At 34.1% G+C, this 18717-nt stretch overlaps 2 protein-coding genes across 2 annotated transcripts; both read left to right on the top strand.

The window, feature by feature from the left end:
• Nucleotides 1-11057: 11057 nt before the first annotated feature.
• LOC117985000 (mitochondrial import inner membrane translocase subunit Tim22) lies at nucleotides 11058-12849 on the top strand. The gene is made up of 3 exons (XM_034971681.2): nucleotides 11058-11415; nucleotides 11785-12048; nucleotides 12721-12849. The coding sequence occupies exons 1-3, from the start codon at nucleotides 11190-11192 to the stop codon at nucleotides 12801-12803; spliced, it is 573 nt and encodes a 190-aa protein (XP_034827572.1). The 5' UTR covers nucleotides 11058-11189; the 3' UTR covers nucleotides 12804-12849.
• Nucleotides 12850-13310: 461 nt separating this feature from the next.
• Nucleotides 13311-16781, top strand: LOC117985004 (uncharacterized). Its single transcript, XM_034971684.2, has 4 exons — nucleotides 13311-14071; nucleotides 14770-14862; nucleotides 15685-15791; nucleotides 16642-16781. The coding sequence occupies exons 1-4, from the start codon at nucleotides 13874-13876 to the stop codon at nucleotides 16721-16723; spliced, it is 480 nt and encodes a 159-aa protein (XP_034827575.1). The 5' UTR covers nucleotides 13311-13873; the 3' UTR covers nucleotides 16724-16781.
• Nucleotides 16782-18717: the final 1936 nt, after the last annotated feature.

Here is an 18717-nt window from a genome sequence, read left to right as displayed (position 1 = left end):
CAATAACATGTTCAATTAATTTTGTTCTACCCAATCCTATTTTCTCTGAAGAAATATCTAAAAATTTATTTACTACAGACTGGGCTAATTCTTTCTGTTGAGATGATAAGTTTTCAAAAGAAGTGATGGTATGAATTTGTTCATTATCAATCGCACAAATATTGTAAAATTGAGAAGGTGCCTTAATTAATTCTAAATTATCAAAAATGCCAGGGGCTAACTGAAATGTTTTCCAAAAGTCACAGCCAAAAATAACATCCGCTATTATAGAGGGTACTACAAAAAATTTTATTATGTGAGTTACGGAATTATAAGTAATCGGAATAAACATATAACCCATGCAATCAAGTTTGTCTCCATTTGCCACTGAAAATGTGGTATCAATACTGCTATGCAATTTATAACCGAATCTCAAAAAAACCTTGTGCGCCTGGTTACCCAAAATTGACGCGCAAGCACCGGAATCTAGTAAACCTGTAATCTCAAAACCGTCAACAAAAACCTTTAAATGTGGCCTAAAGTCTCGTTTATCCACTGAATACAGAACTGTGTCAGGTAAAAGGGATGTTTTGTTGTTAATGACCAAGTTCTTTACTTGTGTCTCTGCACAGTTCTTACTAATTAGTTTTTTGAATTTTTGTCCGGAGCGGGTTTACTAATCGCCTTTTTACTACAACTTGGACATGTCTTTACTGTAAAGTTCTGACGTCCACACGAAAAACATCTAATAAATTTCGGAACTGTCCTGCAAAATTTAAAGGAATGGTTACCCTTGCCGCACTTGTAACATAGTTGTTTATTTGTTTTCGTAAAATTAATGCCTTTACTTGTATCAACCTTAGGTGCAGGTGTGACTGAAAGTGTGTTTATCTGTTTTGTCACTTGTTTGTAAGCAAACTCTGAACTTAAAGTTGCCTTACTGTTAGTAGGCTCAGAAAATAAGGCGGAACGCTGCCTCGCAGCCTCTAGTTTGCGACACTTTTCCTTCAACATTGCGACAGACTTAATGTCAACAAGAGCTAATTGTTCTGAGTAAAAAGGGCGAATATTATGTAATAAAATTTGTAACTTTTGTTCTTCGGAAAGTGGTGTTGACAACCTTGAAAACATGCCAAACATTACAGCGAAATAGATAGACACAGGTTCTTCAGAGCCTTGTGTTCTTGCTCGAATTTCACCTAGCAACCTGTAGTCATAATCTACTGCATCAAATTCATCTAAAAATAAAGTTTTCAATTCTGACCAAGACGAAACTTGACATTTGTTGCCTCTGTACCATAACAATGCTCGGCCTGTAAAAAGATGAAATGCAGAAACAAATAATTTTCCATCTGAAACGCCATAAGATCTTTTATATTCCTCAACGCGTTCGATGAAACTGCGCGGATCACCCTGTCCGTTGAAATTTAACTTCCACTTGGCAACATTTTTATCACCAGTGCAGTCAACGGCGGTACTCTCGGAATCCAGTGATTCGTCGTGAGACGACTCATTGTCAGCATCTAATCTGGAAATCAAACTCTGCAACTTTGTATGTAATTCACTCTTCCTACTTATTAAGCTGAGTTCGGAACACTGTATTCTCAAAATTCTAAAGTACAAATGTGAAGCTAAAGCTTTAGACCTACAGAGGGCATGTCTATCTTTAGTGTCAGAACACTTTTTTAATAAATCTTCTAAGTCTTGAAGTTTTTTAGTAATAACCCCTAACTCACTTTCAGAAGTGAAATCCGTCTCTAAAATTGATTCAGAAGGAATTTCCTGAATTAATTGTTTTAACTGTTTCTTTAAACCTAGCACTGTAGGTGCTGGAGTTTCGGAACGAATGGATACCTCATAACACAATTCGTCCTTCAAAAGTGAATGAAACTGGGCAAAAGTCTGTTCCATTGTGTTAAGTCAAAACACATTTAACAAAATATCGAGCTTGTGTAACTGTCTATGTTTAGCCTTATAAAAATTGGTTAAACACAAACACAAAAGAAGTTATTTAAACTATTAAATATACACAAGCAAAATACACAACAAAAACAATATTCTTAAGTCTATCCTAACCTATTTTATCAATTATGTTCCTATTCCAAAATATCGTTAATAATACAAGCACATATTATTACTATAGTAAACAAAATATAACAAAATAAAACTTCCCAAAATTGAATAAATGATTGTAAGGTGCAGTATCACCTTTATGAGTACACAGTGTGTTACAACCTTTACAATTACAAAAGTAAACAGGCAACAAAGTTGCAATGAACTCTGAATAGCATATTATCTTTAAAAAAAACAAAGAGATTGTGCAATGGTTTGATGACTGTTACTTTACACTTTTAACACATAACCTAAAATACAACAATATCTGTTTCTAAATGTCACTTTAAACTACCAGCATTCAATTAAACTTAACATGTTTTGTGTGTGAAGTAGCTTTTATCATAACCTTAACACAGCTCTAAACAAAATTTCAACAAAATAATGAAGTATCAAGTCACTGAAAAAAAATTGTTCATAACTTCATACTTGAACTTAATGTAATCTCTGAATATAGTTTATATATTTAGTTTCACAAGTTGTAACTCTTAGTATTTATAAATGTATGTGTGTAACTAGTTAACAGCACATAGCGTTTCAAAACTTTAATTATACTAAGTTACCGGAATTTTCAAACATAAGATGTACTTACTATTGAAAGCAATACCCAACAACAACTCAGTTAAGCAATGTTTATTACTAAACTGAAGGCAAACATTCACTTATACACCTCCAAGGTAAGTCAAATAACATAATTGAACGGCATAAGCACCATTTATAATGTGTTAATTAAATAAGAAAAAAAAAAACCAATGTTGGACTATACTCAGAAAATTACTTAAACTATCAAACAAAATTTCTAACTATTAGTTATTATTTAGTTAGTTAACCATAAAAACAGCTTAGTGCTCTTTGCAATGTGTCACTACTTAGAAAATTGTACAATCAGCGGAGTACATTTCATAAAATTCACAAAATTTCTCAAAATATACTGAAATAACTATATAAAAAAACGTTCGGGCGCCATTTGTAAGGGTGGTAAATTGGGCGGAATAGAAATATACCCGGATACGGAATAATCTACCACCTTACAAAGATTAGAGGAAAAAAATAATTTTACTTACTTGATCTATCTACCTAGTAAAGAATAGAAGCTAGCCGTCGACTCCCTTGTAATGTATATGAGGTGTTATAAATGAAATTTGCTAGATGTTAGGCAAAATTGTTTTTAATGTAACTTTTACCGGGGTCGCTTAATACATAGTGATGGCTAATAATGCTTAGTTATTCTAGCTTAATGCCAAGACTTAATTTAGATACATTAGAATGCCTTAGGTAGATAGTACATAAAATCTATGTTTTAAATTTAAGATGCCATTGGCATGGAATAGACAATGACACAGTAAAATTCATAAAATTGTTTCAAAATAAAAGCTCAGTAGTAAAGACAGGGTTCTTACTGTACACATACACTAAGAAGGTTCACTAAACTGTTCCAGGATACAAACATTTGCTTACTTGTAGGTGCGAAGACTGCAATGTAGCTGGACGGCATCGGCCAAGATCCAAAACTCAATTTAACTTGATTCTTCACAACCGAAATGTTTCATTACAAAGATTTTCACCAAGTCTTATCCATAGAATTAAGTTGCCAACGTGAATGTGCAAAAGAAATAAATACGGAAAACGAAAGCGAAATACGAAAACCGAAAACTAAAAACGGAAACGCAAACGGAAACCCTATTGAACTCCTGGCCACCAATGGTTTTCAGGAGTCCACCCACAACCCATTATCCTCATTTATTTGGGAAGGTAAAATAACTGGAACATAATTGATGAAACATTGTTATACGTTAGGATGACTAAATTTATAACTATTGTATTTTCCCAGGCGAAGCCATGGGCGAAAAGGAGTGAGATTTTCCTGGAACGAAAAAATTCGTCTTCACATGTTGACTCCAGAAAAATTCTAAATCTCACCAATCGGTGTTGCCAGACGCAACCCGAGTGTGGCCGCTCTCATTTAGTTTGATCATGAAGCCAATTCATTTTTGAATATTTGCGGAACCTAAGGATATATTATAAGAACCGTTTTGTTAATGACTTAACAATAACAAATGATATTATGGTTTTATTTAATTATTTTGTTTTATTTTTACGACAATTGACAACGAAGCAAACGCCATCTATTGTGGCTCGAATGAACTCTGAACATCGACCCACGCGTAGTTCTGCACCTTGATGCTAGGTGGCACCAACATACTTTGAACAAAATTGATTTTTATTAAAAGCGAAACGCTAGTTAGTAGTTCAAAATTTACAACGTCACAGTGTGTATGTTTGTTACTGCTTCACGCAAAAACTACTGGACAGATTTAGCTGAAATTTGGAATGGAGATAGATTATACCCTGGATTAACACATAGGCTACTTTTTATCCCGGAAAATCAAAGAGTTCCCGCGGGATTTTGAAAAATGTAAATCCACGCGGACAAAGTCGTGGGCATCAGTGGGTATATTATAATAGCTACTAGTAACTGGACTATGACTTGATATGTGTGGATTTAGGTTTTTGAAAATCCAGTAAGCATCTTTTTAATTCTCTGGAATAAAAAGTAGCCTATCTCACTCTCCAGATCATCAAAAACCACATCAAAAAACACAAGGATATACAAACATACTTTTATAAATGCTATTAGGAAATAATAATTAATACATAATATAAGTGTTTTTTTATAATGTCAAATAAGTAAGTATAGTCCGCGACAGGTCGAGATGGCAGTCGGGAAGTGAGGCGGAGGGGGGGACGCTCCGCACTCCCGCGCTCGCCCGCACCGGGTAGGCGCGGGGGCTGTGCGGGTGTGCTGGTCGTTCCCTCCCCGATTGCCACTTCAATCTGTCGCGTACTATACGTACTTGCTCATGTTTAAAGAAACTACAAGAAATTGTATTTCTTGTTCTAGTGGAATAAATTATTCATTTCTTAAGATTCATAAATCTTAGAGATCCTGTGTAACTTGATTTCTCATAATAATAAGTGTTTTAGCTTTTACTTCACAATAATAAGTTCTTTACTTCTACTATCAACTACAGATCCCTGTCTTATGCATATTCTGATATGCAAGTGACCATGTTATTTAAGCATTTATTTTGTTTAAGTACCCACTTAGTTTAGAATTTTTATCTGTTTTTTCTCAAAACACAATCTCAAGACAATCTCATTATATCAAAACTACTGTGGAGACTGGTAACTTAAGAAACATGTGAAAAATAATAAGATAATCTAATGTTTCATGTGCACAACATAAAATTACCCCAAACCATGTGCTGAAAATTTTGATTATTAGTAATTGTTATCTTTTATGTACTAGGAACACCAAATTCCACAAAATATGCCATATTTAATTATGAAAAACTATATTTAAATGTCATCCTAAAAATCCCAACATTATACCAATATTCTTTTTCAATATCTTTGATAATAATTATTATTAGTATTAGGTATCGCTGCGACAGGTCGAAATGGGAATCGGACACGGATCCCGTGCCGCACACCTGCACAGTCCTCGCGCTAACCCGGTGCGACCGAACGCGGGTGACATGTGGGTGTGCGGGGCATCCTCCCGCCTCATACCTGTCGTGTATATCTCCTATTAGGAATCACAATTTTTTGGAATGTCTTATTAGGAACTACTTACTACAGTTCAGATATTTTAATAGTACTTAAAAAAAAATAGTAGCTTAAAAATCAATAATAATCTGAAATAACATTATCTTTGTAATATTTTTGTGTCAATATTTTTATTAAGTAAAGGGTAACTTAAATTTTTACTATCTATATAGGTACTTAATATATATACTAACAAGCTGATGCCCGCGACTTCGAGTGGATTCAGATTTTTAAATATCCTATGGGAACTCTTTGATTTCCGGGATAAAATGTAGCCTATGTCCTTCCCTGAGATGCAAGCTATCGCTGTACCAAATTTCGTCAAAAGCGGTTGAACGGATGGGCCGTGAAAGGCTAACAGACAGACGGACACACTTTTGCCTTTATAATATTTGGATTGTTCTTAATAGGCACTTGACAATCAGCCTTGCACGGAAAGTACTTTGAATGACATTGAACTGTATATCTAGGGTCTAGGCCTTATTAGGTTGATAAAAGTCTACACTCATTGCCATGTGATAACAATAATATTATGTTCTACGCGTTTGTTTGCTACGATTGATGTACATTTGATACGATTCTATCTTAGATGTGTACTTATGTCGTGTCCCAGATCTAATGGTCTAGATACACGTAGCGACTTTGATCGACAGCGACTTGATAACGCTTTAAGCCTATTGTGTCCACACAATAGCGATCTATCAGTCTATGTTTAGCGGTAGACATGTACACACCTGTGTTTGTTTTGTCTGAGCTCTATCTATAGCAGCTATATGACAACGATAAAAAAAGAAACATAGATGACTTTTCAGATTTCAGATTCAATCGCTGTATTATCAGCGATACCCCGATCGCCGCTATTTCCACGTCCACACGCATCGCCAGCGAGTCGCTAACGACCAAAGTCGCTACCGTGTCTACCCGGCATCATCATCATGATCAACCCGGCATAAGGGGGATCATCCACCGCGAATTGCAGCAATACAGTTTCCCATAAAATTGATCCTAAATCATAAAGTTATGGACCATATCATGAATTATTACACTGTTTACTGACCATATCATGATATGGGTTCACAAAACAAAAATAGAGATAGTTTGACGATATGGCCGCTAAACGCACGGCAAATTCAGGATATGGCCATTGGCCAAGTAAACGCACGACCACTTCATATGGACAAGCATAATATTAAATATATAACCACATAAGTTTATAACTCGATAACATTTTGTATAATTTTGAGTGTATAACTCTGTGGGCTGTTCTTGGACAAATAAATAAAAATAAAATCACAAAATAGTTAAATTACCTAGCACTAGAGCGGAAAACGCCTTGTTTACGCTTGGCATTTTATACACATCACAAATGAATAATGACTCTACCTATAATATAAACTGTCGTTCTGCATACTGATTCGCTAACTCAGTGGCTAATACTGAATGATAACCACTAAGCTAATTGACATTTACATATTTTTTCTAAATTTATTGAAGGTTTTCTACGAAAAATTATTTTGCTATCATTCAGTAAAGCAGCTATGTTGCAGAACCAACTAATTTCAATTAAGCTCGGTGGCTATCATTCAGTGTTAGACACTGAGTTAGCGAATCACCTGCGGGGTGATTCGCTAACTTAGTGTTCAGTGGGCTTAAGTGCGTTGACTAACCACGTGACCGTGAGTATAGCCGAGATCATCTAAATATTTATTTATTTATGCTTACAAAATATTTTTGAGTATAAATACATACGTATGCCGAAACTGAAAGTGAATCTGGTTTAGTTATTCTATTATTTTTAAGTATGCTGAGAATATTGATATATGTACTTAGAATATTATGATAAATTATTACCTATACTGTTGGTAGGTAAGTACATAATATATATTTATTTATGTATAAAAGTGTCTATATTTTAATTGCAGTACTGTTGTGAATTTATATTTTTGTGAAATATTAATAAATATAATGTGCCTAATACATGTAAAGATGGAAATAAAAAAGCTTAATTATTATTATGATTACTGTTGTGAAATAGTGGGTGCCGAATGTAAGACTGACTTAGAGTAATGTAAGAATAATTTATTTTTATTTCCACAATGTGCCTAATATTTATGTACCTACTAAGTAAATTAAATGTTTACCGAAAGTGTTTCAAAGCTCGGTTATACTGTCCCAAAAATTAAAAATTAGGAACCAAATTCAAATAAGTTGTGTGTACCAAATTAATAGATCTACCTTTAGAGCCATTGCGCACTGTCGACTAGCTGCCAGCGGCTTGGTCGACGGCGACCATCACAATCAATAGTTTACAAAGGTGACGTGGTGTGTATGCGCAGTCACACGTATAGCTACCGGTCGCGCGAGCGACTGCAATTTACTCGCTGCGCAATGGCGACAAGCATGACGCAAGCGACTGGCTAGTAGGCTGACCAACAGAAGCACGGCTGTACTGTATATGGGAGCGTTCATTCGACGAGTGACTTTGGAGGCGATCGATCGTCGCGAAGCAAATTGGTCCAGCTCTGATACAGAAAAATGTATATAAGAAAATATAGAGTCCCGAAAGTCCATTTGGTATGAAATGAATGACAAATATTGCAACCGAGTTAGAAGAAAAAACAGTGGGAGGAAATAGTGTAGTTATTCGGAGGGGAAGGACTACTAGATGATAAAAAAGTATGCCCCCTAAGACTGTTTCGCTTTCTTTTTTATTTTTCTCTTTAAAATTAACGTTTTTATTGCGATTTTTTCAACGTGCATTCTGCACGATTGTGCAAAGATAAGTGATTGAATTCAATCTAGTCTCCCAGCATAGTTGCCTCAATGTTGGTTGCCGTTGACGCGGGATGGTGCCGCCAGGGCTACTAGTCGACAGTGCGTAATGGCCCTTATTGCATTCCGTCTACGTACCTACTTTACTCGTTTTTTTAAGTAGGTATACCTACATAATTAATAATATTATTTGTTAAATATAATTTGGTAAGTATGTCATATGGTTATACATTAAAGTGTATGGTTTCTTCATTTCTGGGACAAGTGCAACTTCTAATGAGCACAAAACAAATCTCTATTATACCTATTTTAGCGAGAAAAGTTCTGTAATTTTTTATTGCTTTTACAATGTTTTTTACTTATTTACAATTTCAATTACTTATTTGCAATTTTATTGTGTTTAATTAGTTAGATTATAGATACAAACAATTCTTCACTTATTATTTAATTATGTATTTAATTAAAATATATAGGCTAAAACTAGAGACGAAACGGATATCCGGAAACTATCTGGCACTAGCTGTTAGGTACTAAGTATATTCCGCAAGGCATTCCGAACCAGTGGTAGATGCATCCGACTATTCGAAAGTACTTTTAAAAATTTATTCGAATAAAAAAGATTTTTATTTATTTATTTATTCGTTTTACTACAAATAGTATTATTACCTGTATATTATGTAGTTTCTCACACAAGATAATATAAAAAATATGAAAATCGACTTATGCCGTACCTATATATTTTCAAAAAACAACGGATTGAAGGCGCACTGCCTAGACAACAATGAATAATTCCCTTATATTGTTATTATGGTTAATTGGTTATTGGTATTGGATTGTGTTTAGGTAGTATGACAATTACGCAAATTTTTGCTAGCGTTCTGGTTACAGCTGGTATAAAAATATCCACAAAATGATTTTTTTTATTCGCGTTGACATTTCAGTACGAAGGGAACAACATGACGCACCTTGGATTTTGGAATAAAAATATTTTAACATTTAAGAAACAAATTATGCAGGACTAGTAGTCCAATCTCACTTGGAATTACGTCTCTTTCTTGGTTTTGTTAGACGGGCCGGATATCTGCCTATACCACTATCCGTCTCATCTGTAGTTAAATTCATAGATTTAATATCTAGTTAGGTAGTTACTCAGTAAGACGAATTTTAAATTTATGCTTTTGTATTACTATGCTATGCGTCGGCCCTCGGCAGATGTGAAATTTTAAGAGGATTTGATTTGATTCTCCCCATTATAATTTAATGATATTTTAGATTTCAAAGGGCGTTTCGAAATTTGAATGCAGTCTTACTCAGGTTTTATCTCTATCGATCTGTATAATTATTCAAAGTTCAAAAAATTTGTTTTAATCCATAATAATATTATAAATGTAATTAAATAAGAATGTCCTAACTGAACGCATTATTATTTTTTAACAGCAAAAATCGTACCCAAGTGCGAGTTGGACTCTCACGAAAGGTTCCGTAACAAGAAAAAACACTTTTTTTGTGATGTCACCACAAGTTCACGGTTTTCGAATTTTTCCCCTTTACTAATATTAAAAGCTTATGCTCGCGACTGCTATACAAGACTACCTGCCAAACATGATTCTTAGTATGTATGTATGTATGTACACCGAAATCACCGAAATCTGCGTAGTTTTATTTTTAATTGATAGAGAAACTTTGCGACATTATTCCATAAAAAAATTGGATTCCAACTCCTCAATCCTGGTGCTGTACGGAACCTGACTACAAAAATTGATGGGATTTAGAAACTGACAGTTATAAATTAATATTGGAGGTAGGTAGGTACCTACCAAGTAAAGACTTTTAACTCGAACCACTACCACCAAAAAAATTACAAAAACTTTATTTGATCTATTAGTGCAATAAAAATGCACACCACGAAAACGCTGCCCGCCGTTTTTTTAGGTTCATGAGCCGTGATGACGTCACTGATTGAAATACAGGAATTTCCTTAGTGAGACATAAAGAAGTACATTTTTGCAATTTAAAATGAGTACCTAACTAACCCTTGTCATTGTTACCTATTTTTTGTTCCTTATCGTGTAACCGGTTTTTTTTCAAGAATACATACAAGGCATGCAACTTTAGTTGCGAAACAAACTGAGAATTCGTGGCGTGATTGTATTTCTCATTAGTTATTTATTTGTTTTCACATAAAAACGTTTAATACAAATATTGTTGATCGGTTAATACAAATATTGACTACTAAACAATGGTAATAATTTTATTGTCGTGTTATTCATCGTTACGTCGTGCTATCCTGCTATCGCTATCTCATACGCGGTTACACAGTACTTCAATCTACCTTTATTACTCTATCTACGCATAAAATACTTTTATTTTTAAATCATCTTCATAGGCCTTAAAAGACTCATATCCAGGGCCGTAAAATAAATTTAAAAAAAAAATCATCTTCATGAGCTCATCTCGTTGATTCTTCAAGTGTTCTTAATCTGAGTTCATGAGATAGATAGTGATCACAGAGTAGGTACTTATTACATATTATAATAGTGATTATGAGACTATGAGTATAGTGTTCTGTGGATGTTCTGTGATTGGTCTGTGCTGTGGATTATATTCTCTTTGGAGATGAGGTTATGTTACGTTTCGGGAGTTTATTAATTATTATTAAAGTTGTTATTAATTTTGTTGTGAAAATTTAAATAAATTAAATAGATTAAAAAATTAATATGGCTGAATATAAAAAGCCATCTATCGACCCGGACCTAGTGAAATTCTCCGAAAATAACGACTATGACTCTCTTGCAAAATATTTGTGCACAGTTTATAGATATCGGGAAAATATAATTATTCCCAGAGTGTTAGGTCCAGTGATCATAAAGACAAATGAGGAGAAGATGATTGAGGCTACGATCGAAAGCTGCCCATTCAAATCCTTGACCAGCTGCATTATAGGTAAATAATAACAGCTCTAATAAGCGAAACATATGAAGGAATCTCATGAACAAAACTTCGCAGTTGTTTTCAATACAGTTTTTAAAGCTTTGTCAGCAGGGAATATTAGTTAAGTACTTTAAAATGCTGTTATCTCTTAAGTCTTGCTATGCAGACTCCACCACTTGTGCTATGCTGCGAAAACGAAGTGATCCTACTTGCTGTATGTATATTCTTGTTATAAATCGTCACACAAGCCTGGTAGAAACTGGAAAGGTAGCCTTACTCTGCTCAATGCTACTATAATTTTTTTAAAGATCTAATACCACTTCTTAGCCTTTCTTATCAGGTAGTGGCTATACAGACTATACTTTGATAATTTTATTACAGGTTATGGTCTGGGTGCAGCGGTTGGTCTATTCACATCTTCACTTATGCCCAACACGACAGACCCTATGGCTCAACAAAATCAAACTGCAAGAGAAATCCTAAGAGAAATGAAAAACTCGATGTTAAGCTATGCTAAGAATTTTGCACTCCTTGGTGCTGTGTTTTCCGGTGTGGAATGTTGTATTGAAACTGCAAGAGGAAAGTCAGATTGGAAAAACGGGACATATGCAGGAGGTGTGACTGGTGGTCTAATAGGATTACGAGGTAGATTTAAACTTATAATAATCATGTAAAAGTTTTATTGTTTGTATTTACACCACAAAGATTGAATCAATTTAGCTGAATCCTGGAATGAAGCTTATACCTCAACCTTGAATTAACACAATAAGCTATAATTTATGTTGGAAAGTCAAACAATGCCCATTGGATTTTTAAAACCTAAATCCATGCAAAGTTACAGGCAGTAATAAATACATCTTTCTAATTACAGTAGGCCTCCTATAAGTTGTAAAGCAAACAATGGTTTGCTGACGGTCCATTAAATACATGCTACATATGCATCAATCCCACACAGCACTGTACCTAGCTTCATATAGTTCCTATCTATATATTCTATATATCATAATATATTCCTATCTCTGAAACTGAAAAACTAGCAGCCAGATATACTTTTGCATTTGTAATATTAATATGAAAAATGATGCAGTGACTTGTCGTTGTCAGCATGAACTTTTTAAATATATTTTTTTAATCTGGTGGAAGCTTGTGGACTTTCCGGTATAAAAAGCAATAATATTAGTATGAATTGTATTATGTATAATGTGTCCGAACTAAAAAATCACATTGCCACCCAGAAAATACCTTGCATAATAAATTATTACTGATACATTTCTGCATATCTAGCTTGACGCTTATTTATTGGTTTTCTGTTTTTAGGTGGATTAAAGGCAGGTTTGTTTGGTGCTGCAGGATTTGCTGCATTTTCAACCGTAATCGACTATTATATGCATCAACGATAGATTTGTATTTTAGTGTAGTTAATTAAATATAATATATTAATTCTAATATTTGTTATTTATTTAATTACTTATTATAACAATTAATGTTTGTTTGTTTGATCTTTCTTTCGTTACTATGTTTGCTCATCGTTCCTTTGAATGAGTTGAAACCTTGAACAGTACAAAAGTTGCGCGCAAGTCGCATTGCAAGTTTCAACTCAGGCCCTGCATCGGCTAGTATTGTTATAAAAAAATTACAGTAATGTACAGTCCAAACAAGATAAGTACCTAGCAGAAATTTATGTAGGTATTGTAACAGATTCCTCATAGATTCTCTGTAACATAGACCCCTACTACCCACTACATAAGAAAAGATTTTTCGACAGATTCTAATTTTGTTATTATACGCGGTAATAATAATAACAACTAGTACACTCTGTGCCCAGCTGGCACACCTAAAAGCCAATAATTGGGAATTGAATTGATTTGAAGATTAGTATGGTCCTACTGGTGGGTGAATAACGAAGGCGGAGGACTAGTATGTACAGTATAATGTATATGGAATGGCTTATATTTAACAAAAAGGTGAATTTCAGATTTTTTACTTAGTAACACCATAGGGGCAGCGTGACACATGTGAGTTGTGACCACAGATTAATAGGGATACTACGTATTGTGACACTTCACAAGATGGTGGCGCTCGGTGCAATTTTCGATTTTCGCCACGCGCCAAAAGAGCCTTGTCATACTGCCTAGCCCTCGCCTCCTAGCCTTGATCATGGATTTAATGAGACCATAGAGATCGGACTTCGTCTATGGAATATACATCCTTGTCTATGGTCTCACAAGCTTTTTTATTTTGAATATAAACGTCAATTTTCTATAGTCTATGTGCCTAACAGAAAAAAAATAACGACCGATAACGGATGGAAAACCAGCGCGCGACATGCTATTGTAGTCCTTTCGATTGAGTTTATTTTTTTATAAAGATGTATTGATGAGATCATTTTTTCATTACTAACTAAAAACAATTTGTATTAGGTACAAATTGCAGTGATTAATTTGGTAGTGCGTCTTGCGGAACATACAAAATGAAGGATCCCTTTGTGACTGACTCCGGTATCGATTCGCCAACAAGAGAGAGTCTCAGAAACATCGAGGGATGTTACAATAGAAATTTATTCAAAGGAAAATCATTTGCCAGTTCACGGCGTGCCTTGCAGTCGGGGGCGGAGAAGATATCCAGGACTTTTAAGTGTGTTAGAAACACATTTGGAAATCTGTCACAGGTAAGAACTACTTCATCTACCTATTTATAAAATTAATTGGAATATGAACGTACAGAATATCAAACTATTTATGTATAGGTACATCTGAGTCTACTTTTTCTTTTAGAGCTAGCGCTCACCACGGTAAATTTTTGTACGTTTTTTCCGTAAAATCTGTGAACTATAGACCTACATAACATAGAAGAGCGCGCACCTCGAAATTAATTCCGCACCGGATTTCAATAGATTTAACTTTACGGATTTTAAAACGCACCCGGCACTGCAACTCGCCGCACCGCTTTCTTACTGGGCAAGTTCCGCGAACTTTTCCATTCATTCCGTGCGTACGTAAACTTTCACTTATACAGGATTTAAAGATTCCACCCTAATAAAGCCAGGCCAGGTTAACTAATTATTAACTAGTTAATGTTTCAAGAATTATCAACAGAGATTGTCCCAAATTTTGTCAAAATCAGTTAAAAGCATGGGCTGTGGCCTGTGAAGAGGTAACAGGCAGACACATTGTTACACATTTTGTAATGTTATTCTTAAGTATGGATGTCAATAGTTGTGCCAATCTAGTGCAAAAACAATCAATGAATTTATTTTGATGACCAATGTGTATAAAAATATATCATAATATATTAGAAAGATTATATTATCCTTACTTTAGTATTGGCACTTGGCAAATATTAATTATATTTATTATTCATTTTCAGCACTTTCGACTTAGTGGTAGGCGCAGGCATCGGCTGACAGAAGCTGGCTCTCCCTGTCGGATGCCAACTACCCCAGTGTCCAAAAAGAAACAGGTAAAATATCAACAGTTAAGAAACAATAACAGCTTTTAACAGTCACATTTTTGGAGGAAACAACTACATTATTTTTGCCAATGTCAAGGGAACTAAAAAATTTCCCCTATGAACAAAGACTTATAAAACTTGGACTCAGCACCCTCAAAATCAGGCGATCTACTTGAAACTTACAAAATACTAAATAATTATTATGATATCCCCAATTTTGAGAGCATGTTTCCGAGAAGGAGCAATCCTAGATTTAGAGACATGATATGAAGCTACAATATCAATTGCCATCGTCAAATCCATTAAAACACTTTCTGAGTTGTTCACATATGGAATAAATTGCCTAAGGATGTGGTTATGTCTAGTTTTGCTAACCAGTTCAAGAATAGATTGTACAAACATTTGGAAGACTCAAAGCACTTCTGATATAGACGCATCAGCGAAAGCTGTATATCATATAATGTATATCATACTTGTAGCCAACCTTCTTAGATAAAATCTGTCTTTCTATTGGTGAAATATATAAGAACATCCTTACGAACTCAGCACAGCCGGGAGACTAATCTAAATATATAAAACGAAAAGGTGACTGACTGACTGATCTATCAATGCACATCTCTAACTACAGGATAGATTGGTCTGAAATTTGGCTATTATGTCGTAGGCATCCGCTGAGAAAGGATTTTTGAAAATTCAACCCCTAAGGGGTGAGATATTAGGGGTTTGAAATTCGTGTAGTTCACGCGGACAAAGTCATAATAATATGTGTTAGTCTGTCATAGAAGTTGCATAAAGCCATTTAAATTACATGAATATCCTGTTCTATGTCAGATATTGGGCAGGAGTCCTACGAAGCTGTACAGTCCTTTTGGGATTGAAACTCCGCACAACCGCGACTTCAGGATGACTCCTTATATGCCTGATACACCAGAACATGGGTGAGTTGCAAATTGGGTATTCTCCTACTTTTGAATTTGATAAATATTATTACTTTATTATAAACTAGGATAAAAATAATGATGTACACTGAAAAAAATATTAAAATCCAACAAAGATTTACAAAGTTACAGTCATTTTAATTTTGGAGTAGGAGGGTCTTCTATCCCTTTCTCGCAAAACGAAAATTTGTATGAAACCGCACGAAGCTACTATGGCATTAGTAGGTGTGACGTCAAACTGCTGTATCGCTATCTCTATCTAATCATAAATATTTAAATGCTTATAACTTTTTTGTTATTTGATCGATTTAATTACTTTTTCAATTTACGTCATTATTTTTATTCTAGTTTATAATATAGTAATAGAAAAAATTGATTTAAATACCCAATTATGAAATTGATACAAAAACCGATTAGTTTGGAACCCATTCGGTGTCGTTTTTCATAGGGGAGTCAGTATGGGCACGCGTAGCGGTTGAGACTGACAGTTAATCATTTTTATTTTAAGCTTGTGGTGCTGTTTAGAAAATAATTTTTATGTTAAGCTTTTTTGAAAGCATATACTGGATAACTAGCTGAGATTCATGGAGTTTTCCTGCTGGGGAAGTTGTCTGCAATCACGCCAACCTGTCCTCCAGGCTCCAACCAATTGCTCATAGTCCATCGACTGATCGCATGATAAAGCACAACAAAAAAAAATTTAAGCTTTTTAGTGTATATAAGTTCAAGGTTGCTTAACAATCACACTTAATTGATATGCAATGACACATACAGCAATTTTTTTGAATAAATCTGTAAAAAATGTCCTGTTAAATATAAATATGATAACGACAAATCTGTTTTTTTATAGAGTGTCACCAAAGAGGCGTAAAGGGATCACCCATTCATGGCACATTCTAGCCAAGAAGCGTCCCAGGGCTCTCTTCCACTAATCAAATACCTTAATACAAACAAATGCACAAACCCACCGCTTGGTTGTAAGTTAATATAGCTTTTATACAATAGTATTATTTTATATTATGTATAGATATGACTGGTGCTATGATACTTGTAACGCTTGATCAGTGGCTGTATTATGAAACATGATTGATTTTGATAGTGAATATAATTAGACCTGTCATTTTAGTTTATAGTCTGTACAAAACTACTCCTCACGCGCCATTTTAATTCTATCGGTCAACTGGCATGTCAAAAGAGCCTTGATAGCTCAACGGTTAAAGGAACAGACTAAAAACCGAAAGATCACCAGTTCAAACCCCAGCGGTTGCACTATTGTCGTACCTACTCCTAGCACAAGCTTTATGTTTAATTGGAGGGGAAAGGGGAATATTAGTCAGCAAAATAAACTTGGCTAATATCCTTTAAAAATATGGTTCATCTTTGAAATAAGGACTAAAATCGTACTTTTGACATGAAATTTTTACACATTATATTGTTTCTAACACATATTGTTTAAAATAAATATACCTTTCAAGTTGAATTCAACAAAAATGTGAAAGTATTGCAACATTGTGGCTAATTCTGTAGTAAATATTCTCTAAACTGAAATGATGGGTCTTAATACATTACTATCCCGTTCATAGCGCTTCCTGCATAAAAGGATAGCACTAGATTTCGAAATGCCAGTTTAGTTTAGGGATTACATTCTAGAGAATTAGCTGCATTAAGTGGATCTCTATGTATTAGATTGGCCAGTCTACAAACGAATTTTGAACAAAAAAATTGATGGTCTTGTTACCTTGATGGCTAATATTATGTTTGGTAATAAAGGTTTGTGGAAGACGATTTTAGTTAATTAAAACTTATAACAAATTGTTATATAAATAATTCAATGAATAAATCATAACAAATTCTAAACAAAAAAAAATACCTTTTTATCCTTTATAATATCTTGATGGCCACTATTGTGTTTCGTAATAAAAGTTTGTGGAACACGATTTTAGTTAGTTATAACTTATAACAAATTGTTATATAAATAATTCAATTAATGTATCATCGTTTCATAATACAGGAATGTGAAAGGATATATTCGGAAATGTCACTTTTAATTATTAATATCATTAACAAATAATTTGTTTTCATATTTACCTATATTATGTAGGAAGTTTGTTAAAATCAATTTTACACATTGATGGCCCGTTTGATGTTTTTAGTTAAATAATTGGACGAATATTTTATCTTCTGGTCTTGTTATAAGACTTATAAAAGTGTTTTTTTTTTTAAATTTGTGGCATAATATTTATAAATTTTTTGCCACATCAAAGTTGATAGTAATCACAATATCATACTATTAAGACGTATTAAGTACGCCAAAATTGTATTGTATTCGCTTTACATAATGTATTTAATATACTTATTGTATGACAATTTTAGTAGATAGTTTTAATACGCTTTTTGTGACAATATATTCTATAGTCTGCAAACTAAATGTAGGTTAAGGAAAGCTCTCTTTTAAATGTAATTTATTATTTAAGAAGTTGCAGCTAAAAAGTTATGCACACATATGTATAGTACGCGACAGATAGAGATGGCAATAGGGGAGGTCGCACACCCGCCAGCCCCCGCGCTCTTATTAGAACGTGACAAAATGATTATGTTTTGTCCTTATCATCGTGGCCACTTTTTTTTATTTGCCAAAATGTATTTGTACGTGAGATTTTGGCAAACAACGTGAAGTGTAGAAGGAATGACATTTCACAAGTAAGAAAATCTGCTTGAGCGAGAGGGACTGAGCGCCTCACACCATGATTGCCATCTCAACTTGTCGCGGACTAGGTACAGTAATTTCCTATAATAATTTAGATACATACCTACTTACCTAAGTAATTTGTAAAAATAACACAAGACTACATTTAAATTACCATACAAAATTAACGGAAAAGGTTTATTGTTTAATAGCAGTATACATGGCTAACATTTAAAATAA

Source organism: Maniola hyperantus, chromosome 9 (assembly GCF_902806685.2).
Source record: "Maniola hyperantus chromosome 9, iAphHyp1.2, whole genome shotgun sequence".
Classification (NCBI taxonomy): Eukaryota; Metazoa; Arthropoda; class Insecta; order Lepidoptera; family Nymphalidae; genus Maniola; species Maniola hyperantus.
This window is presented reverse-complemented; position numbering and strand designations above follow the sequence as displayed.

What these genes read in the sequence shown, in the direction of transcription:
- LOC117985000 (XM_034971681.2), top strand. Translation starts at nt 11,190, where the DNA reads ATGGCTGAATATAAAAAGCCATCTATCGACCCGGACCTAGTGAAATTC. An exon ending in CTTGACCAGCTGCATTATAG is followed by an intron (nt 11,416 to 11,784) that starts GTAAATAATAAC and finishes ATTTTATTACAG; the next exon opens with GTTATGGTCTGGGTGCAGCG. An exon ending in TGGTCTAATAGGATTACGAG is followed by an intron (nt 12,049 to 12,720) that starts GTAGATTTAAAC and finishes TTCTGTTTTTAG; the next exon opens with GTGGATTAAAGGCAGGTTTG.
- LOC117985004 (XM_034971684.2), top strand. Translation starts at nt 13,874, where the DNA reads ATGAAGGATCCCTTTGTGACTGACTCCGGTATCGATTCGCCAACAAGA. An exon ending in CAGTGTCCAAAAAGAAACAG is followed by an intron (nt 14,863 to 15,684) that starts GTAAAATATCAA and finishes GTTCTATGTCAG; the next exon opens with ATATTGGGCAGGAGTCCTAC. An exon ending in CCTGATACACCAGAACATGG is followed by an intron (nt 15,792 to 16,641) that starts GTGAGTTGCAAA and finishes GTTTTTTTATAG; the next exon opens with AGTGTCACCAAAGAGGCGTA.